A 24,137-nucleotide genomic window follows, 5' to 3' on the forward strand; every position below is an offset into this window, starting at 1 on the left:
TTTATACAAAAGGGAGAAGAAGTGGGAGCCATTGGGGGCTCCCAATGCTTTTATAAAAAAGCAATTAAAAAAATAAATTAAGTAAAGACAAATATCTTATTTAATGAAAATAGTTGTTTCTAAAACAACTATGTGAAATGACTAAAATACCCCTATCAGGTATTTCACACGCACACATACATATATATATATATATATAATTATATATGAGTACATATATTTCAACAGAGGGGTGGGGGTAGGGGGGTGTCGCGATCGTGCCCTAACCCACCCCACCCAATTTCAACCCTGGGTGCAAGTTGACCGCACCCAGTGCGACAAACTTTAACATTTACCGCACCGGCATCATGTCGACGTGGGTGCGACGTCCTTTTTAACGCGTTCATGTGGCATCGCAATTATGTTTCACCAAAAAAACTTGCATTCAAATTCTAGTCTTTTCTATAGGAATACTGCACCCATGTCGCGTCGGTGCGACATGGGTGCGGCGGCCTTTTTAACGCATCTTTGTGACATGGCAATTATGTTTCACAAAAAAAAATGCGACATGGGTGCAACGGCCTTTTTAACACATCTGTGTGACATAGCAATTATGTTTCACCAAAAAAACTTGCATTTGAATTATAGTCTTTTCTATAGGAAAAGAAAATGGAAGCACTACCTGTAGGAAATTTGCCTCGTGAAAAGAATAAATGGAAACAGCTTAAAGGTAGGACTAATTATGTTCACTTTTATCAGCATGATGCAGCTTGCCGAGTCATAGCAAGACTGAAGAGGGAAAGGGATGAAGCAAAGGCTTTACTGGCTCAGGCAGAGAGACAGATTCCATTTACTGCATCTACTGGTGTGTCAGTGAATGATTCAGTTGTTAGCAATGGTAAAAGAGGTACAGTTGATGTCCACAACCAAGAAAATTACCTCAGCAATTAACATTTTATACGTGGAATTTGTTATAACCTAACATTATAACACATTGAATTTCTTTGTGATTTGCAGTTGCTGAAGATGAGGACCTGGGTCCAGGTGGCAAGAAAATTCGTCCTGGTATATCTGCAGAAATAATTGAGGAACTCACAGAGTGCAATGCAATGCTGTCAGGACAGCGGAAGAAGCGCCAGGTACCACTACTCGTTTAACTTGTTTTATTCACCTGGATCTGCTTCTGTTTGTACTGCCAATAAACTTTCACTCTTGTAAACAATTCATTGCTTTAGCCATTTTCAGAATTGCTTTACAAGTTTCTCTTTTATTGTTTTGGGATGCATAGTTAAAGGTAATCATACTCCTTTGTTACTAGATTCCACCAACACTGGCATCTAAAGAGTCTTTGATGAGATACACTCAGTTTTCTAGTCATCCACTGCATAAGACCAACAAGCCAGGGATATTGTCTGCTGATATCCATCCATCCAAGGTAAGATTTCATGAACTCACTACGTTCCCATATTGTACTTGTGTACATGTTTCATGATGCATGAAGAGAGTTTTGAGATTAGAAGGCCAATTGATATGCTTTATTAATGTGCATTGTGTTTAGATTCTTAATTTTTTTAATCCAAAGATTTATTCTTGATTTTTTATGGCACCGTTGTGGTTTTCATCCAATATTTGCTAAATTTGATGGAATAGTCTTGTGAAAATTTTGACTGGCTGTATAAGTATTTGAAAACAGCATATTAAAGCTTTGTATTCGAAGTGTCTCTTTTTTAGTTGTATTGGGAATATTTGGAGCTTTTTAAGAAATGTAAAACACATTAAATAGAGAAATATGCACCTTTCCATTTACTCATGTACTAATTTTAGGTAAAAAGGAACTTGGATATTACTCTCTCTCACACACACGCCCACATGTTTTGATTGTTTTTTTAATTAAAAAATTGTTTAAGGAAATAAAAAGTAACTTTGATTTACCCAAGTGTTGCAAGATTTTGTTTTTCAAAATTTGAAAAGCTTATCACCTTCATTCTTTAACCCTCCTTTAGGAGTGTGATGTGGCTAGTGATTAGTGATGTCTCCAAATGTTTACTTGTTTTATTACCCACTTGCATGTTTTTTATTTGTCTTGCAGGATGTCATTGCAACAGGAGGAGTTGACACAAATGCTGTAGTTTTTGACCATTCAACTGGACAGATTCTCTCTACTCTTAGTGGGCACACCAAGAAGGTTTCTTGTACTAATTGTTTCTTTTCCTTGGAATAAGTGCTTGAAGAGTATGTCGGATGCCATTCTAATGTCACCAGAATCATGAACCTGTGGTTGTTATAGAAAATCTGGAGTTAATGAATTTGACCACGAATTCCACAACCCAAATCCAGTTTTAATTTTTACTGGAATTTAGGTATCCTGCATGACCTAATTTTTTTCCTGCTTGCTTATCACTTTCCCAGGTTACAAGTGTCAAATTTGTACCTCGAGATGAGCTATTTATAACTGGTTCAGGTGATAAGGTATGTTAAAAGTGCATCTTTGCTGCTCTCTTCTAGCACTTTGGTTCGTTGCTTATGACATAGAATTTTTGAGAAACAGGAGACATCCAAGTCATACAAGTTGAATTGGTCGGTTCTTACCAATATAGAATTTTTTATTTTAAAAAGAAAAAATAACTATACATGTCTTCATTTACCTGAGTCAATGAGTAGTTTCTTGTTTCATTCTTGTTGCTGTATGTGATTCAGCCAAGTTTGCTCTGTATAATCATGTCATAAGTCGAACAGTTGCACATGTTATCTGTTTTGAAAGCAGCATGCATGCTAAGGCTGGAAGGATACCAAAATAAAGCTCAAAGAACCAAAATTCTGGGATCTGTTGTCTGTTGTCTAAGGGTTTTTCTTCTTGAATGGTTACTATAACTGATCCACTGGGGTGTCTATCCAGTTAAAGACACTCTTCATGCTTAATGAAGTCCATTCTTGACTTTCCATCTAATGATGGTGAAACCACTGTCTTTTTTCCTTCCCTTGTTTTCTTTCTTTTTGGGTGGGGTCGAAGTGGGGCACAGGGTTGGGGTCTATATTCACCTGCTAATGTACTTAGATGTTACAAAAGTCAGGCAATCCTTTGTCTTTCCTTCCAAAAGAGAGGCTGAAGAAGGTTTTGCTGGCCAAGTCATCTACAACTTGCCGTAATATATAACGTCAGAATAAACCTACTGGAGCAGTTTGGATTGCCTCCTATATACACCCTTTTCCTGGTAAACATGGACCACATCTTCTCCTTTGTTGCTTTTGACTCCCCAGTCAGGGGCCAACCAACAAATAGTTAGGGCTGGTAAACAAACAAAACTGCTCGTGGCTTGACTTGATTCAGCTTGACGAGGCTTGTTTGGGTTTGTCAAGTGGGCTCATCTAGCCATGCCATGGGCAACTCTTTTAGCATAAACAGGTCGAGCACTAACTGATGGTGTTTGGTGTGCTTGGCTCATGTAAGCTTGTGTGTGTGTGTATATATATAAACTTAAGTGTTACTATGTTACAAAACATAGCATAGGATAATGGGTTAGGATGCATGGTTTGCAAAGAGGAGGTTTACTGTTCAACCTCTATTTTTTTTTACTCCATAAAATATGTGCATATTTTTTTTTGTACGATCTATTGGGCTTGTCCTGATCTCGACCCCAAGCTGGGTCTAGACCTAAACAAGCTGAGCCCAGACATCCTGGGCATGGCTTGTTTACCATCCCTACAAAAGTTGCATTTTGTCTGAACCACCATCACCTCCATCTCCCAAAAGTGATGAAAATAGATTACGATATAATGATAGTGCAATATCAGGATATTTGCAGTTAGGGTGATATTCATGCTTTATTTCTTTAGTTAAGCACACACACATAGATTGTACCCGGTGTCCTCATTGTAAGGAAGTACTCGGAAATATAACTCAAGAATGCACAAGCATTCACAAAGTCCAATAATGGACAAGCAACAAGGCATACAAGTAAGAAGTCTACAAGAGACTATACAAAAGCCTAAAAAGGCTACACAAGCATGGAAAACACTGAAATATTTATTAGAGAGAGCCTTGAAAGGCGTGACCAATACAAGGGGTGAAGTCCCCTATTTATACACAAAAAAGAAAAAGTGGAAGGCCATTGGGGGCTCTCACGTTTGAGTCATCGGGGGCATTGGGAGCCCCCAACGACTCTATGTTTTGACCCCTAATGCATATTAAAAAGAAAAAGAAAAAAATAAAATGAAAAATAAATGAAAAGAATTTCCCTAAATTAAAATAGTTGTTTCTAGAAACAACTACGTAAAAAGACTAAAATATCCTTACCCGGTATATATATATATATTAACACCCTCTCTCAAACTTTACGGAGAAAGTTATCCCGAAAGTTTGGAAATACAACAAAAAAATCAAGGGAAGGAATCCAAGTCTTCAAGGGAAATCTCATCTTTATGGCATATAAGAGAATTTTACAAATATAAGTCTTCAAATGTCTTCATTGGTGATCATCCCCAAGCACTTTCATTGTCTATCTCCATGATGTATTGAAGGTATCACATCTTTAAAAACCTGTAGTGAGAGAACAAATAAGAAAAGACTCCAAGTAGACAAGAAAAATGTTCTAGCCCAAGTGTTACAAAGTTTTAAAAACAATATATTTAAAAAATAAGGATAGAATTGTTTAAACAAAATAGTAATAATTTTCGACTCATTAGATAATCATTAAGAAAGACAAGAGGCGTATCCTTCAAAGATGATTTTTTTTTTATGAAATTGAATTCTAATCAACTTAATTTTCAAGAAACCATAACATTGATCATAAGAAAATTTGATAATTAAAAGACATGATTCATCAGGAAGAGATAAATAATTATGCATAAATAATATCCTAAACATTTCAATTATGCATATAATAAAAAGAGGAACTAATTAAATTCATGTATGCAATTATGTGAACCAAGCTAATAGACACATACACTTATAGCATATTTAATGCACATGAAACAACAATGAAAAGATAACTATTTTTATAAAAAAAGATGAGTTAATTAAACTTATGCGTATAACAATGTGGACAAGATAATCAATTAGAAACATATATATATATATATATATATATATATATGCAATAGTTAATGAATGTACATAATAATGAATGAGAGCAATCCCATCAAAATTCACTCACACATCCTAGAATGAGTTTAACTATAGAGGACCAAATAACAATATATATATATATATATATATATGCTATCAATGAAATGCATAAAGTTTTATTGATAAATATTTTTTCATACAAGGAAAAAACAAGTAGTAAAGGTTTAAAAAATTCATGAAAGGATTTAAAAAATCCCATATAACAAAGAGAATGATATATGCAAATCAAAACCAATTTGCGGAAGATAACATGTTTAAAAAATCTCATGAATATCAAGAAATAATATTTTGCAAATCTCAACTATAGTTAGACCACCACAAGCAATCACCTCGTTAGGCCTCCAAACCTCAAAAATCAAGTATATAAGCGACTAGAACAAGAGCATAGATACGTCACTGAAGGGTCAAAGACACACACGAAGCTATGTATAAACATCTCTTGTCTACATATAATGACACTTAAAACTAGTGTATCAACTATTAGAACAAGCGCATAATGCCAACAATAGGCTAAAATCACACGCAGTGTAAATAAAAACTCTTGCCTACATATAATGACACTAAAGATCAAGTGTATCAACGACTAAATCAAGATTATAATGCTAACGATAGGCTAAAAACACACACGAAGGTGTGAACAAACATCTCTTGTCTACATATAATGATACTAAAAAAATAAGTGTATCAACTACTAGATCAAGAGTATAATCTTAATGTCAATCAAGGGCTAAAAACACACACGAAGAAGTGAACACACATCTCTTGTCTACATATGATGACACTTAGATAAGAGGCATAAAAATGAGAAAACACTCAAGTTAAGAAAGCTTGCAATGAAAATACACTAATGCCATTAAAAATATCAATTTTAACCATATTTCGAAATACCATGGTTTTAAAATAAATAGCCGTCAAAGATACACATAATTATAAGCATCTATAATAAAGACAATGGCCATTAGCAAATGAGTGATTAAATACGCTCACAATTAAAGATCACATAACTGTCAGCTAGAGTCAAATTACAGGTTGATAATCTAAAATGACATAAAACGAGGTGCACATAACTCACCCCAACAAACATATTTGATTCAACAGTAACAAGGCCAACATAAAAGAATGCATTATATAAAATTCTGTGATGGAGAATCCAAATGCCATAAAAAGCAATACATACAAAAATCAATTTCTAAATGGGTGAGTTTATATAAAAAAACTGATTTGAGAAAAACAAGTTTCAAATCAAATTCAATAAAGGTAGATGACCAACCTTAGGATGAATAAAGTGCAATCATATGTATAAGAATGTCTCATGACAACTTTTTACAATCTTGAATAAACAAGAATCATGCTTAACATAATTAATTCTTCAAATTGAAGTCATAAATTCACCAATCAAGGAATAAATGCATGAAGGCACATTACATACAAAGGATCTAATAACTCTTAAAGAAAAGACAAAAACATATTATTTTAAAAGGAAGTCTTTTAAATCAAAAGTCTACTATGAGACAGACCAAACATGTAACATTAAGGAGACAACGCATATAGAGTTTTTAGAAGAATCTTTTACAATTCCAAAAGTAAACATAATTACTACCAACCATGAATAAGATAATCTAATAACTCATAACCACATAGGCTATACTAGAGTTGACAGTCGAGGAAGCGGGAGCGGGAAGCGATACAGAAAGCGGAAGCGGAAGCGGAAAGCGAGGCACTTCTAAAATTTTAGGAAGCGGGAAGCGTGAGACGACTTAGGAGCGAACCGGGAAGCGTCTTGGAAGCGAACCAGAAGCCACCTAAGAAGCGAAGAAGGAAGCGACATAGGATTCGAATGAGAAGCGAAAGAGAATCAAAAGGGAAACGAAAATGTAATTATATATTTTTCTTTTATCAAAAAATAAGATTTATGTCATTATTGACAAAATAAAACATGTATCTAAGACAATAAATAATATAAGTTGTAATTATCTAACAAATGCATCATTTGCAACTTTCAAACATTTAAAAAAAATACATCATGAGAAATCATAAATTACATTCCTGTTGCAACCATTTAAGAAATGTATGCAAGCATTAAATAATGCATTAAGAAAATTAATAAATTTGATTAAAAACATACCTTTTTCAATAAAAGAATTAAATGACTTGATTGTTGTAAATCTTATGATCTCTACAACATAGAAAATGAGAAATCAATAAACTTAAAGATTACATAGAGATATGGTTAAAATTTTAAGTTATAAAGTTCTAAAGTTCTAAAGACTAAACTGTAAATTATAAGCTATAAAGTTCTAAACTATAAACTTAAAATTAACATAATCCACTACTTCACTTCATCATGCAAGGTTCAAAATAAAAGTATATATCAAACCAACAAAATATTACAAGACCATAACAAAAAAGTAACATAAATTTTTTTAATTTGGACTACTCCAACTACATTATCAAAAGAATAATTAAGAATTCAAGAGTTCATTAATCTGTCATCTTTCTCTTCCCCTTCAAGTCAGCAATAGATCGAGAACTTTCTGCATCATCACATGCTTCTTGTCCTCCACAACCATGCCTTCTGCTCCTTCCTTCATTTTTTATAATGAATATGTTAAAAAATGAAAATATTCAAAAACCATAATTTAAAATATAAAAAATACATATATAAAAAAAAGTAAAAATAAAAAACATAAGATCAACATATCTTGCCTAGGTCTCCTGCTAAAGAAATGATCAATCCGGCCTTGAGGAACTGATGGTCGCTCTTGTATATCTGCAGTTCTACTAGCTCTGTTGGATTGATTTGTATCCTCTTCAACTTCATTTTTACGTATGATTATTGGATGTAATGAAGCTCTTGGTTGTGTATTGATTATTGGAGGTAATGGAGCTCTTGGTTGTGCATCTTTGGGTTTAGATTTGGAAATAGTGCTTGATTGTTGTGCACTATCATCAAAATCTCTCCAACGCATGTCCTCCAATCTCGACGTATTTTCTTCTACAATAGGAAGTTCTGGATTGATATCCCATTTTCGATTATGTCCTTCTTTGTAGCGATTATTGCACTTTTTTATAACAAGAATATAAAATATGATTAGCATAATAAACAATCAATGATAGAAAAAGAGAAAAAAATACCAAAACAAAAGTACAACACAGTTTAATTATACCTGTCAATCAATCGAAGATTGGAATGAATATACACCAAGGTATCAACACGATCTTCATTGAGCCTATTTTTTTTAACATTGTGAATATAACTGTAGGTGCTCCACACTCTTTCTGCAGAAGATGTGCTAATAGGTTGAGATAAAACCTTAATGGCTAATGCTCTCAACTCAAGTGTATCACCACCATAAAACACCACCAATTAAGCACTGCCATTGTAGGATTCAATGCATCTATTCTTGCTGCATTTCGGCCAAATCTTCCACTTCTTGATGCAAAAGCCACAAGTTGTGACCTATAAAGTGTACGAAGCTCTTCATTTCCAGCAGATATGACTTCAAGCACGAGCATTGCACCGTCTAAGATATCATTATCCTTTTCTGCAAAAAAAAGTTTAATAACTATAAGAAGAAAATGCAAATGAAATAATAAAATAATTAAATCATTAAACTTTAAACTTTATTAAATAAATAGGATAAATTTTTTACCAGGAGAAACTCGTTTGACCCCTCCTGCTGCTGTGATCTTGAGATACTCTGACTCGTAATATTTTGGAGTAAGCATGTGGGCTAGACTATGGAGAGACACATTCATTCTATCCCATCTATTTGAGACAATCTTATGAATCTTTTCATACAAATTTGGTTGTCCTTTTAGATTGTCTTTGATTTCTCCCAACATGTTGTCCATGCCTTCATATACTTCACCAATTATAGGCCTTCTTGATAACAAAATTTAATAATCTTATATATGAGTTTTGTAATCAATAATGCTAAACGTACAAAATCTCAATATTCTTTATCAAGAACAATTGTTTTTGTTGTAACAACCCTTTTTTTTATAATTTCATCCGTGCATGGTTGCTTCCACTTGCTCAATCTATCTGAAATTACTGTAAGCCTCAAGCTCTCCCTCACATCAAGCAATCGCTTCAAAGTAGTATAATGTGAAGCAAAACTTGTTTATGCAATCTTTATTAGCTCTAATTTTTCATTGCTTCTAAAGATTGCTAGTGCTTTTGAATGATTTATGATATACTTCACAATTTCTTTACTCTGCAAATATGTTTCTCCCAACCAATGAAACTCATGTGCCGAATCCTTAAAGAACAAATTAAGTGTGTGCACAAAACAAGGTGACCAAAAAATATACTTATACATTTGTTTTAATTCTTCACCTGTTAACTTGCAATTTGTTGCATTGTCTGTAATCACTTGCACTACATTAAAAACCCCCCAAATTTAAATCCCGTCTTCAAAAACTCGGCAATGTTTGCAGCTGACTGTTGCACATTAGAAAAATCGCTTGCATATAAGAACATCGAGCCAAAACAGTTTGATGCAAGTATATTTATCAAATGCTTGTTCTTGATATTTGTCCAACCGTTTGAGACAATGGAAACTCCAAGCTCAAACTTTTCTCGAAATTCATTTAACTCCCTGTGAACACACTCTTTCTCACTGTCAAGCAACGTTGTTCGTGCTTTTTCATATGATGGGAGTTTATATCCGGACACTTTACTAACCACAGATATCATCTCTTCCCAATATGGCGATCGAAGCACATTGAAAGGTATGTCATTTGCACACAAAAATCTGATAATTTTATGATTTACATAATCTCTTTCTACCTTTTTAAAGGTATCACAAATATCAACTGTTTTTCGGCTTCCACTAGATGATTTAGTCATAGGCTTCTTCGGTTTATCAATTCTTGATCTCCTCAACTCAAATGCACTTGATGAAACCTCCACCCCATGAGATGTGCAAAAACTAGAGTATATGACCCATGATAAATATTTTTGCAGTGCCTTCACATAAAAACCTGGGTTCCACCTTGCTTTCCTTGCCCACTCTTCTTTTGTTTCAATACATGGCGCCATAGCACTGTTGTTTTATGCATGCTAGGTGGTTCATCATCGTGGTTCATCATCTTGGTCATCTTCAGAATAGTAGTCATCCAAGTCATATTCTTCCTCATCAAAACAATTTGCGTTTATGTCATCAAACTGATATGGACAATGAGAAGACCTCTTGCCCTTCCTTGCATTCTCATTTCCAACACATCCAAATTGCAAAAATAATCATCATCGTCATCATAATTGTCATGATCGTAGTTTGTGATGGTCATTAGTAAAGCAAAGAACAAGCAAATATACCTGCATCATAAAAGTATAAGAATTAATCTAAAACACTTTAAAAAAACTATTATTACCAACAAAGGATGGAGAGTGAATAATACAAATCATTACTCTCATAATTTACCAATTACTAAAACAAAAAAATAAACATCATTTAAGGAGGTGAAAGATCTATGATTCTATAATATATTATGATAAAGCAGACAAAATTAAAAAAAGAAAGAAAAAAAAGAAAGAAAAAAAGAAAAGAATGATAAGCTCAATCATGCTCGGTAATACATTTTTGTAAAATTTATAAAGATTTTGGACGATTGATTTTTTGAAAGTTTTAAAAACCTGTTCATGTCTCAGAATTCAACATTTCAAGAGCTGATCCCTATAAAATCAAGAACACATATCACATTTATACTATCAAAATTTTAAAATAAAATAAAATAAAATAAACATGAAAAATTCATTGCCCTGTTAAGGCTTTGAAACTGCTTCACAACCTATTGGCCTGTTAAGGCTTTGAAACCACTTCATGAAGTGGTACAGTCTACAAAACCTAAGACACAAACGAAAGACAAATAAAGAGGAATAAAAGCAATAGACAACTGAAAAGAAGAAGTGTTTTCCCTTGTTACGGGTCATGGATCTGGAGATCCAGACTCGTGACATTAACTTCTCATTAATGGCATTGTGTAATATAATTTATTGTAATGAGGGTACTTTAGTACCCTAATTTTTGTAACAGCATGTTAATATGAGTGAGTTTACACAGCAGTCGATCCTAAGATAATAGGGTATCGGTTTTTTCCCCAGCTACTCTCTCCCTTTCTCTATCTCTCTCTGTTTCTCAGCTCTCACGCGTGGAACGACTTGGAGATTGAAAATCGAACATGGTATCAGAGCCACGCTTCAGCTGAAACTGGAATCGATCTCAAAGGTATGTCCGAAAGATCTATCTCTTCTAAGTCAAGAAAAATTCTTTTTTTCAACAATCTCGTCTGAATTTTTTTTCCCCAATCTCGTCTGAAATTTTTCTTTTCCCCAATCCTTCTTTTCCCCAATCAGATCTGACGATAATCAGATCTGCCTTCTTTTTTTTCTCTCTTGAACTCGATCAGATCTGATCAAAATATCTTCCCTACCTAATCTGAGTCAACCCAGAGAGGACTGAGTGACTCAGCCCAGATTTTCGACCCCAAACCCTTTGTTGAATATAAATTTTTTTCTTTCATTCTATATTCTGTCATCAATATACCCTGTTTTTCGTTTCTGATCACAGTGTGATCTAATCACGCAATCGGGGCCCTATTTTGATCCAGCTGCACCCTTGATCAGATCTGATCAAGCTGATACACCCTCATTTCTACCATTTTATCTCCTTTAGCTTGAAAGCATTGCGTCAATGACTCAATACCGAGTGGGAATTCATATTCACAATTTTTTTTGTGATTTTCATATCCAATATTCAATTTCCTATTCAAATCAGCAATCTGATAGCCATTGATCTGAATTAGTTTCTGTAAAAAAAAGAGGTTATAGAAACTGTAGGCAGATTGTGCTGAACACACTCTTAATACTGTGAAACATGGATTCACTTCCTAGCCAATTGGTTCTTTCTTCCAGTTTCCTCAGTCAACTCGTGTCTGAAAAGTTAAATAATGGTAACTTCTTGACTTGGAAGAGGCAAATCATACCTTTTATTAGGAGTCAGGATCTTTCTGGACATCTGGATGGATCTATTCCAGTTCCTCCTGAGTTCATATCACGAGAAGAAAGGGACAACAAAGGGGAATCTACTACAGTATATGTTAGAAATCCTGAATTTGTGGCTTGGATGAAAAGAGACCAAGCGCTAGTTGCTTATATTACATCTACACTGTCACAAGAAGTACTTGTAGCCATTCCAGATGACTGCACTGCCATGCAACTTTGGAACAGACTTGTTCAGACATACTCACAGGTTTCTCAGGCCAGGATTATGTTTCTTAAAGGAGAATTTCAAATGTTAAGAAATGATTCCATGACCATCATGGAATACTTGAACAAAATGAAGGTTATCACAGATCAGTTAGCAGTTGTTGGAAGCACAGTAACTGATAAAGATTTGGTACAGCAAACCCTCAGTGGATTGGGACACGACTATCATATGATTGTCACTTCCCTGTTATGTTTACCTGAGCTGCCCAACTTTGAAGATCTGCGTGCAAAATTGTTACAATATGAGATGAACCTAAAGGGATTTTCTGAAGAATCATCTATACATACTGGGGCACAAGAAGTTCTTGCTACAGGGGTTACTTATGCACGAGGACGAGGAAGCTATGATATTAAGGGAAAGGGATCACAAGGGAGAAGTGGTCAAGGAGGTCGTGGATTATTGCCTACACCCAACACATATACCAATCCACAAAGACAAAGGCCAATTCCTACATGCTTTTTGTGTAATAAAAAGGGGCATATCAAAGCTAACTGCTGGTTCAATCCCCTAAATAAAGGAAAATCAACACAAACTGAAGCAAAAAGAGGCACAAGCAGTACAAGGACCAACGGAGAAGTAAAGGAATTTTGCTGTCAGCTTTAGCAGAATTGAATATGAAACAAAACGAGCAAGGTACTTGGTATGTGAACTCTGGCGCAGCGACTCACGTTACTGGTGATGCAGGTAAGCTCCTAAAACTTGTTCCTTACATTGGTAGTAGTATAGTTACTGGAGATGGATCACACCACTCTGTCTCTCATATTGGAAACTCCATTATACCCTTGCCCGAATCTTCCATCAACCTTTCAAAGGTTCTTTATGCTCCTAATATCAAGAAAAACATCGTTTCAGTTTCTAAACTTGTTGATGATATCAAAGCCTCAGTTGAATTTACTCCCTCTTCTGTTCTTGTCAAGGATCTCTGCACGAAGGAGACGTTCGCCAGAGGAAAACGGCAAGGCAATATGTATGTTTTTCAAGAAGATCCTTCAACACATATTCGCTATGCAGACCCAAACTTGAAGCTCCAATCATCGTTGCCTTCTGAAAATCGTGTTTTTAGTGTCTCTGAAGTCAATAAGCCAAACCTTTGGCATGGTCGTCTAGGTCACTGCAGTAGTAGTTTCATTGAAAAGCTTGTTTCAAATAACCTCATTTCCAAGTCAAGTTTAGGAATAAATGTCAATGACAACAAATGTTCTAGTGTCTCTTATGTAAGAGCCATGTTTTACCATTTCATTCTATCAATAAAAGAGCTTCAAGACCTTTTGAGACTATCTGTTTTGATGTTTGGGGGCCTGCTCCAGTTGCTTCCATATCTGGAGCTAGATATTATCTTTTATTTGTTGACAGTTATTCTCGCTATTCTTGGATATTTTTCATGAAACACAAATCTGAGACTTTCAAGTTGTTCCGTAACTTCCATTCCTTTGTTAAAAACCAATTTTCTGAAAACATCCTAAGTTTCCAATGTGACGGAGGAGGTGAATTTTCTTCCATTGACTTTACTAACTTTCTTCAAAGTAACGGGATAAGAAAAAAGGTGTCTTGCCCACACATACCTCAGCAGAATGGGATTGTTGAAAGGAAGCATCACCATATTGTTGAGAGTGCGTTGAGCATGATGCATAACAGTAGTCTTCCGATCACTTTATGGACATAGGCTTTTCATTCTGCAGTTCATGTGATAAATCGATTGCCCATGATTGTTTTGGAAAACAAGTCTCCTTACTTGTCTCTTTTTGGTGTACATTCCAACTACTATGATTTGCATGTGTTTGGTTGTTTATGCTATGTTCATGTTGACAGTTCAATGAGACATAAGTTTCAGGATAAGGCCGTGAAGTGCAAGTTTGTGGGTTATGCTGATGACTATAAAGAGTACAAGTGCTATGATCCGGTGAGCAAGCACTTTTATTATCACAACTACTATCTTGAGACATAAGTTTCAGGATAGGGGGGGGGGGTAGGCCCCTCCTGTGCCGAAAAATGAGGGAGCACGGGGGGCTCAGCCCCTCCCCTGCCGACCCAACAAGAGACCGAGAGGGGGGGGGGGGCTTGGCCCCTTCCCTGTCGACCCAACAAGAGAGCGAGAAGGGAAGGGGGTGCTCAGCCCCTCCCCCCAAGAAGAGAGTGAGAGAGGGTACATACCTGCGAAAGGAGAGGAGGAACCGAGAGGCGGAGCTGGGGCGTCGATAGGAGAGAGATCGAGCTCGGGGGAGAGGAGAGGAGAGATTAGGGCAAATTTTTTTTTTGCCCTAATCCTCCTTTTCATCGGGGATTTTTTTTTAACTCCAAAATAGTAGACAAAAATGACCCTGGGTGCGTTGACCGCACCCAAAGCCGTGTTGACCGCACGCGCACCCGCGTCGCGTCGACACAGGTGCGACACCTGTTTTGCCGAGTCCCTGTGACTTAGCCGTGAACCAAGATCATATTTGGTTAAAAAACAAATACAAGAAACTCTATCTCACTGTTTCTCTCTCAAACAATACGAAAATGAAGAGGAAAAAAGGAGGCGACTTACCAAAATTGCTTTCCATGGTCTACACGAACCTCCTCCCTCACACTCACTCTGTCTCACCAAGAATGTGGGGAAGAGGGCTACTAACCTGCCTGACTCACCCGAATCAGGTGGGCTCAATCCCACCTGACCTACTACTGCTAGCAGGCCAGCAGGGCCATTAGCGCAGTGGGAACGAGCTTCACTAGTAGGGCTGCAGGGGGAGGGGTGGAGAGGAAGGAACTCACGGCGAGCTCCACTAGCAGGGCTGCAGGGGGAGGGGTGGAGAGGAAGGAGCTCATAACAAGCTCCACTAGCAGGGGTCTAGAGGAAGGAGCTCACGACAAGCTCCACTAGCAGGGCTGCAGGGGGAGGGGTGGAGAGGAAGGAGCTCATGGAGAGCTCCACTAGCATGGTTGCAGGGGAAGGGTGGAGAGGAAGGAGCTCACGACGGGCTCCACTAGTAGGGCTGCAGGGGGCGGGGTGGAGAGGAACGAGCTCACAACGAGCTCCACTAGAAGTTGAAGGGTGGAGGAAGAAAAAAATTGATGAATCTGCATCTCGTGGGCGGGATAGAGCGAGGAGAGAAGAGACAGGGAAAATAGATACACGTACTTGAATATCCTCATCGCCGGTCGGTGGAGGTCGCCGAACGTCGGAAAAGGTCACCGTAAGTTCTGAAGGTCGCCGGTCGGTGGCCAAAATCCTGAGAGAGAGAGGGAGGAAGACAAACTCGGAAGAGGCCTGAAAAAAACCCTAAAGCCCTCTTTTAAGATTTCTTTTCACGAGTTTATTCCCATTTTGCCCTTGATAAAAAAACTCTTTCTTTTAAAACAAAAGGGCAAAATAGTAATAGGCTACCCATACCCCTTTAAAGGGGTACGCGTACCCCATTAAGTACCCCATTAAAGGGGTACGCGTACCACTTTAAAGGGGTACACAGTTCCTGATATAAAAGTGCGCTTCCCCGTACGTTTCGGAAGCATCACGTTTCGCGCTTCCGAAGCGCGTATCGGGGAAGCATGCTTCCCCTCAAGCATAGGCGCTTCCGGTAACTCTGGGCTATACAGAAGCTATGAAATTTAATATACCAAACATCATTCATAATGCATCAAACATAAACCTTCTAAGGGGCACAAGTACTAGAACCCACTAGGGGGCAAAATACAATCTATTTTGTATAACTATTACACATTTTTAGAGAAAACGAGTTAGCATTATAAAATACATTCAAAGCATCCAATGCAAGATTCATTTTCTATGCGAATGTCAAATAGAGATGAACACAAATATCTAAGATCATTCTCAAGCATAATCAATAGAGTATGTTTTTCAGAGAATTATTTTTGCAAAATGAGAGAGACATCTTGAAGTCAACCATTGAAATCACATAAAATATGGGACATGAACATGTCAATATACAAAATATCCACGATATTGCTAAAGAGTTAAAAAACATGATGACTTAGGTATACATCGTACAAGATTCTAAAGTTTTAAGGAACACATAAAATTCATATAATATACCTAAAAAACATGTTTTAACACATGTCTAGAATCACCAATGATCATTACGATAAAACAAAATACGTACAACAAGCAAATTAGCAACATGAAAGATAAGTATAATATTTAAGATTTCAAAGGAAAAACACATATTCTTGTAAAATATAAATTTTATGATGAAATGCATAATTAAAACAAATATTTTATGGAAACTTGCTTACGCACAAGTTCTAATAATTAATTTAAAAATTTATTCATTTTTAACATATTTAGCAAGAAGCTACGACATTTTAAATGCATACCATAAATATTTAAAGTAGAGAATCGAAAGAAAATACATGTATCTAGTTTGCTCAAAAAATAACCAAATAAGTTTTAATAAAAAAACAAGTCCAACGATGATTAAAAAACCATTTAAAAGGATTTTTTTTGTTTTAAAAATAACAAAAGTATATATATATATATACTGATAAAGAAAATAAGTGTTTTCTCATGCATAATGCATGAAATAAATAATACAAGAAATACTTAGAAAATATGAGATACATACTGGGTAAATACTTTCCTTGAATCCAAGCCACACAACGATCATGATTTTGAAAGGAACTTCACTTCTTTTCCAAACTTTGAGTGGCATGTTTCCTGATGCACCGAAAATAAATTTAGCTTGATCACCAAGCTCTGATACCATGTAAGGAAATATGCGGAAATATAACTCAATGGACAAGCACTAAGGCATACAAGTAAGAAGTCCACAAGGGACTATACAAAAGCCTAAAAAGGCTACACAAGCATGAAAAACAATGAAATATTTATTCAAGAGAGCCTTGAAAGGCATGACCAATACAAGGGGTGAAGTCCCCTATTTATACACAAAGAAGAAGTGAAAAGCCATTGGGGGCTCCCACATGGAGTCGTTGGGAGTCCCCAACGACTCTATGTTGGGACCCCCAATGCATATTAAAAAGAAAAAAAAAGAAATAAAATGAAAAATAAAAAAAAGGAATCTCCCTAAATTAAAATAGTTGTTTTTAGAAGCAACTATGTAAAAAGACTAAAATACCCCTATCTGGTATACATACACACACACACACACACACACACACACACACACATATATATATATATATATATATATATATATATATATTAACACTCGTGTCCTGATTGTACGAAATTTGTGTACCGTATCAAGCATGTCCATGTCCTGTCCCATACCTGTATGTGTCTATGTGACACGATATTATCATGATAATTTTGCAAAATATGAGATATTTGAATTCTAGTGCTTACAAAGTCTTTTTCTTCTTAAGGGTTTTAACAATAGTATGAAAATAATGTGAGAGGTTCAATTTCTCATGGATAATGTGAATGTGATTCATAGTTGACCAGTACATGGATTTAAGTTTTATGGACCAGTAGAGATCTTAGACCCATTTCTGAGTTCCTTTACTTGAGTTTGCTTCTCACCTCTAGTTCATAGATTTACGAATCTTACTGCATTGTATAAGCAAACTAACTTCTAAACATCCTTTTTCTTTTTCCCTCTAGGAAAGATTTCTTGGTTTGCCCTTTTGCATCCTCTTGTTTTTTGGTTTTTATCTATGCCATGACCATATTCATGCAAGAAATTGTGCTCCATTGTTGGAATAGGTTTTAGAATCGTTAGACTCTAAATTGATGTGTAATAAGTACCTAGTTTAAGCTTAGTCATTTGTTTTAATTTTTTATCACTGTTCAGAGCTTGGGCATAGTGTTTAATATTTTTAAATGCCTTTATTTATTGCAGACAGTCCGCTTATGGAAAGGGTCTGAAACTGAGAACTACAATTGTCTGCACATCTTGAAGGATCATACAGCAGAGGTTTATTTTCTTTGACTTAAAAAGTTATTCTTGACTCTTCTAATGTATCTTTTTTGCACATTATTCTATCAACTTCTGAGTTTGATCCATCGCTTATGAGAAAGGATGAACAATTGAAGCTGGATCTTGAAATACTTTATGGTTAAAATCTGTCTCAAGTGTTTTGACACATTAATTTGGTTTCTTATACTTGTGTTGCTACATTCTTTTGAATGCACATTTTGCTCGTACCTCCTGTACACACACACAGACAGAATGTATTTGCATGCATGCACGGATGTCAGTTGATGAGAACTGGTGGACTGCATATTACACTATTAGGTATATTTTTTCATGGGGGTCAGTTAAATGCATTCTGAATGCTTGGAGGACACATTGAGTTCTTAATTATACTTGATATCTATGTAAAGGGATGAATCCACTCTTTGGTGGAAAGAATCTTCACCATTTGAACTGTTGCTTGATGCTATTAAGATTTGTTTTAAGTGAAAATTACAGGTGTGTGTGTGTGTGTGGATAACCATGAGGATTACAAACATCCTGACCGCATAAGATCATCTGTATCAAGGGAATTACAATGAAAATCAGTCTTAAGGATTTGTTCCTGAATCTTTTCATGTGTGTCATTTTCTAATTCATCATTTAACAATGCAGTTTTAACTTTTAACCCTTCTATCATACATGTAAATGTTCTATTGTTACACAAACTAGGAGCCATAAAGTATGGTATTTTCTCAATGAATCACAGGTGGTCTTTTCTTCACACAATCAATATCACGTGAGGTTAATTCAGGAGGTCCTCATGTCTAATGTAGAAGAATCTGGTTCCTTTTAAATGGCTTTTGATCAATAGACTTGAAAGTTTTCGAGCTGAAATTATGGTTATATATATTGTTGCTCTGATCATTATATTTTGTCCAGGTTGTTGGTCTTGGCAATTTCTTCTGTCATTTTAGTTCTTAGACCACTTGTATCTCTTTTCATGTGCAAGGGCAACAAAGTGGAAAATGCATTCCTTTCACAACTGTTGATCTTTTATGTGTCTGTGTGCCTGACTTCCTTTTAGTTTTCTGTTTTTCAGTTGCATGATGCATCTTTCTGCTCATTAGCCTCCCAATTTTTTATTGCCAGGTGCAAGCTGTAACAGTACATGCCACTCATAATTACTTTGTGACTGCTTCTATGGATGCAACATGGTGTTTTTATGATATCACATCAGGGATGTGCCTGGCACAAGTCCTGAAGGTCTCTCTCTCTCTCTCTTGCCCGTGTGCACATGCATGTAGGTTGTGCAGCTACTTGATTGAGATGGTTATGCAGGCTGATGATTCTTCTGGTGAGGAAGGATATACTTCTGCTGCTTTTCATCCTGATGGTCTCATCCTTGGAACTGGAACTGCAGGAGCTGCTGTGAGAATTTGGGATGTGAAAACTCAGGTATCCTGAATCTATATCAATTAGTATTAAATTTCTATGGAATTAACAGCAGTTCTTTTCCTGCATATCCTTTTCTATTTATTATTTTTATGTTGTTTACGTGTAGACAAATGTTGCAACTTTTGATGGACATGTTGGACCAGTGACTGCTATCTCATTCTCAGAAAACGGATACTACCTTGCAGTAAGTGTTGTTCCATAACATAGAATTTCAAAATCCTGATTACCCTGTATTACGCATTGCAATTTTAAAACCTGTCATCAGCTTATGGTTATTACAAGTTGCAATAATGCTGAAAAGTGAAGATGAAGTACTGATAACTTATATTTCAACTAAATATCAGACTGCAGCTGGAGATGGCGTGAAACTTTGGGATCTGCGTAAATTAAGAAACTTTCGTTCCTTCAGCCCATATGAGCCAAATACACCAACAAACTCTGGTTAGATTATTTCCACATGGTTATTTCTGGAGAATCTAGTTCAGAATTAGTAGTAGGTTTCTTTTGTTGACAAGATTGAAAGTTCCATATCTCAGTTGTGAATTGTAATCCATCTCGGTCTTTTATTTGATTGGCTGGACAACTGCAAGACGTGCTGAGTTATGTACAGACCTTTAACATTGGTTGGCCTTGGCCTAGGTGGTCTAGTATATATGTTTTTTTCAGGTTGCATTGTGGATGGGTGAACTGACATATCATGTGCTTTGCAGTGGAATTTGATCACAGTGGTTCTTACCTTGCAATAGCTGGTTCAGACATAAGGTTGGTCTTTTCTGTCATGGAAAGAAACGGTTGTACTAAATTTCCGCAAGCCTAATTTTAGAGGTCATAGCATCTTCTGTGTGGAAAGGATGATACAATAGGGACATTTGAATTGCTGCAGGATCTATAACGTTGGTAGCGTCAAACAAGAATGGGACTGTATTAACACCTTACCAGATTTGTCGGGAACAGGTGTGTGTGTGTGTGTGTGTGTGTGTGCCCGTGCCCCTGCGCAAAGCTTATGTTTATTGTATGTTTTTGGCTGCAGAAAGAGTTACTTCGGTCAAATTTGGGCCGGATGCAAAGTACTTAGCAGTGGGGACTATGGACAGAAACCTTCGTACCTTTGGCTTGCCTGTAGCTGGATCAGAAGAGACATGAACACGCACAATGAAATCTCTCAGCTTCTCCTTTTTCCCTGCAGCTGCAGATTAGCTGCCTCGGATAAGAGAAAGCAAACGAACAGAAACTGTCCGATTCAATGGTTGTCTTTCTCCTGTCTTTCTCTGCATGTGTCTCATCTTTCATTTTAATGTATTTTTATTGTCACGTTAATACTTTGCTGTGAGGTTTAAAAGGCATACGCTTGCACAGGGAGGCATTTTTGCAGCGCTCTGATGTGGAATTTATTAAAATCGATCTTCCGAGTCAAAATCTTTCTTACTGTAATTTGGCACGTAGAGTGTGGACAAGAGGGTACTTTGTCGAGATCCATCGTACTGTAATTTGCGCTTCTGGATTGGTCTCATTAACGTGTAGACTATTGAAAAATTCTCTGTTCCTATTCACTGCTTCTGGATTGGTCAAGGCTAACGATCGATTTTAAAAATAGAAATCGACCTCCCCCACACATGCGTTTTGTGTGTGGTTCGTTGTGAGATATGTTTTTATCTGTATGTCAAATTTTGGTGATGCTAATATGCTTTTATAGTTATTACCAGACCATCGGCTCGTCCATATGTCAGGGGTCTGCAAGATGACTGAAATGGTAAAAAAAATTGACTTTTGCAAAGAATAAAGACGTATGAAAAAGTTTTATTAAAAAAAAACAACAAACCTAATGACAAACACAACATTTAGGTGTTTTAGATAAATAAATGGCAACTTATTTCACAAACTTCCATATTAAAAAGTGACTTTCCCTCGGGTAGTCAACTTTTTTTTTTGAATTACAGTAAAAGAGTTTCTCTATGCTCAATTCAATCATTTAGTTAAGCAAAGACAAAGTTTCAATACAATTCTATACATTTAAAATCCAACACTCACCAAACATACCGTATTGATCACCATGTCCAAACAATTGACATGAGTCCAAACTCAATCCTGTCCCAATATCAACCACCTAAAATAATTAAAACTAACCCCTACCAAATGTCTTCTTCATGGTAACAAAACCCAATAAAAAAAAGGTGGGGGTGGGGTTGAGGGAGAAGAACCAAATATGGTCTTACACATTTCTCATATGAAAACAGAAAAAACTAAGAGAATATATTATCAAGAAATGAACCAAAAAGCTAATTTAAATAAAAAGCAGAAACATTCACACAAGCGAGAAAAGCTTTAAAACATAACCTCTTGCCTCAAGGAGAATGGTGGGACAAGCAACCAAACAGAAAGTGAGGACTCAAAATCTCTAGTTGGAGAGCAAGGAGACTTCATCATTTCAGATCCACTCAATCGAAATGTGTGTGTGTGTGATGGGGGGTGGGTGAAGCAAAAGAAAGGCTTCCTCGAAAAATTTTCTCCTTTTCTCATGTGGGTCCAGCATGACTTTCTCCCACCACCAACACAATGAAAGTTTGGTTAGTTCGGTTCAAGGTGTTCACCTAGCTTGTTGGAATACCAAGACTTCAAGAACCAACCCAATGTGGTTTAGATTCAACTTGATTACAAACAAAATCATTTTGAATATAACTAAATTAAATCTAATTCGATACAGACCGAGGTTCAAGGATGCATATCAGCCCGACATACAAGGCATACGTAAAAATTTAGCAGAACAGTTTATCCCACCTCCATCCAAACAACTTATGAAATTGTCATAAAAGAAAAATCTAAACAAATCTTCACAAAGAGAATGTGCCACAGTCATTCAGAGAAAGGGTGGGACTGTAGGTCATTGAATGGTTATCATGCTAGTTCATGCAGATGCTCTACATTTTATTCAGGTAAAGACTCACCAGTCATAGTTTGATTCATGCCCCTGTAAATGCTCCTATGTTCGCTTTGGTGAATTCAATCACAACTAATCCTTTAAGCTATTCTGGCATCGGTCTCGCTCCCCAACTTGCAAACGATGTAAATTTGAACAAATAAGAATAATACATTATTTATTAAAGAGAATACAGAAGAAAGGGAGAGAGAGTTCCATTACATAAGAGCCAATTCGTTAATGGATCACTCAAGATCTAAAACATGCTGATAGTGATAATAAAAATCCATCAAGCTATATGAAAATAGCTGTGCTTATTCATAAAACAATGTCCCTATCTATGTTACCATGTGGATGAAAGTACAAAGTTTCAAGACTTGTAAAGATGGTCCATTTGACCCCCTAAACATCACCAACCCCACACTGGCTACCCTCCGGTTGGTAAAACCCTCGAGGTCCCCCCTGTCTATCGAAAGGTACACCCAGTTTTGACCTTGCGACAAGGGACACCACCTGTGGGTTTCAAACTTGTGAAGTCTCGTCAAATTGGTGACATTCACAAGTGGCTCCTACCAGATGAGCAGAGCCCTACCTAAGAGCACCACTCAGATGACATCAATTTATATAGAGAGCATATCAAGTGATCTGCCAAATCACTAAATCACTTTTAGAAAAGTGATTTGGCATCCTCACCGTACACAAGAACCATGAGGTCCTTGTGGGATGAACAATGTTGACGGTATTGGTATTCGGTATCGGCCCTGAGTCGTTGGGCTGCCGATTCAGCTGTATCGGCCTAAAAACAATAAAATTTTTTTACGACTTACTGATAACACTGGGGATAAAGCAACGGATGGTGAAGATGTTACTACAAGAAAACAGTGACAGTTTATAATCCATTGAGTTTTAGTTATAGTGACAGTCAAGACCGTCACTAAAATGCAAAAAAAGGCCTCACCTCTCGTTCAGTTCAGCCGACCCTTCAACCTGATGTGCATCCTATTCTCTCTCTCTCTCTCTCTCTCTCTCTCTCCACGCGGAGGCCTCTCCCTTCCTTTGGTATATATATATACTTTATTGTCAGAATATGAAATGCCGGAATAAAGGAACTAAGAACCGGAGAATCAGTAAAGACATTTGGAACAATATCTTTCAAAACAACTCTAATTTCTAATAACGTATGGGCTGTGAGATGAACTGAAAATGTCCTAAGTTCAGTGACAAATATCGCGAGATTTATAAAAAATTTCGCCGATATATTTTGAGAAATTGCCTGAAAGTTTAAAACGGCAATTTCTCACACTCTGTTTTTATTTTAAATGTGTTTTATTTATATTTTCTTATAAAAATTATTTTTTATTCCCAAGATTTTGACGAAAAAATACGAGATTTATGAAAAAATTCAAAATCTCCCGAGTTTTTTGGCTGCCGAAATTTTGCCGTTTTTAGCTTTTGTCACTTTGGTCCTTTTAAGACATGGAAAATGCAAACCATTCATGTTGTCATCCATCCACATAAAGAGTAATCTCAATAAA

The 24,137-nt window shown here is 36.4% G+C and overlaps 1 protein-coding gene across 1 annotated transcript in view; it reads left to right on the forward strand.

The window, feature by feature from the left end:
• The window catches only part of LOC149845482 (pre-mRNA-processing factor 19-like), a 42,776-nt gene extending 21,555 nt beyond the window's left edge, over positions 1-21,221 (forward strand). Inside the window, exons 6-18 of the mRNA XM_089995777.1 lie at positions 739-886; positions 997-1,118; positions 1,298-1,414; positions 2,069-2,164; positions 2,389-2,448; positions 18,177-18,251; positions 19,383-19,496; positions 19,572-19,688; positions 19,795-19,872; positions 20,033-20,129; positions 20,399-20,450; positions 20,572-20,642; positions 20,719-21,221. Of these exons, the coding sequence (XP_089851903.1) occupies positions 739-886; positions 997-1,118; positions 1,298-1,414; positions 2,069-2,164; positions 2,389-2,448; positions 18,177-18,251; positions 19,383-19,496; positions 19,572-19,688; positions 19,795-19,872; positions 20,033-20,129; positions 20,399-20,450; positions 20,572-20,642; positions 20,719-20,831 (1,260 nt within the window). The 3' untranslated portion in view covers positions 20,832-21,221. The remainder of the gene's footprint in view (positions 1-738; positions 887-996; positions 1,119-1,297; positions 1,415-2,068; positions 2,165-2,388; positions 2,449-18,176; positions 18,252-19,382; positions 19,497-19,571; positions 19,689-19,794; positions 19,873-20,032; positions 20,130-20,398; positions 20,451-20,571; positions 20,643-20,718) is intronic.
• The last annotated feature ends 2,916 nt before the right edge of the window (positions 21,222-24,137 follow it).

This window comes from Nuphar pumila, chromosome 2, assembly GCF_984573655.1.
Source record: "Nuphar pumila chromosome 2, dmNupPumi1.hap1.1, whole genome shotgun sequence".
NCBI lineage: Eukaryota > Viridiplantae > Streptophyta > Magnoliopsida > Nymphaeales > Nymphaeaceae > Nuphar > Nuphar pumila.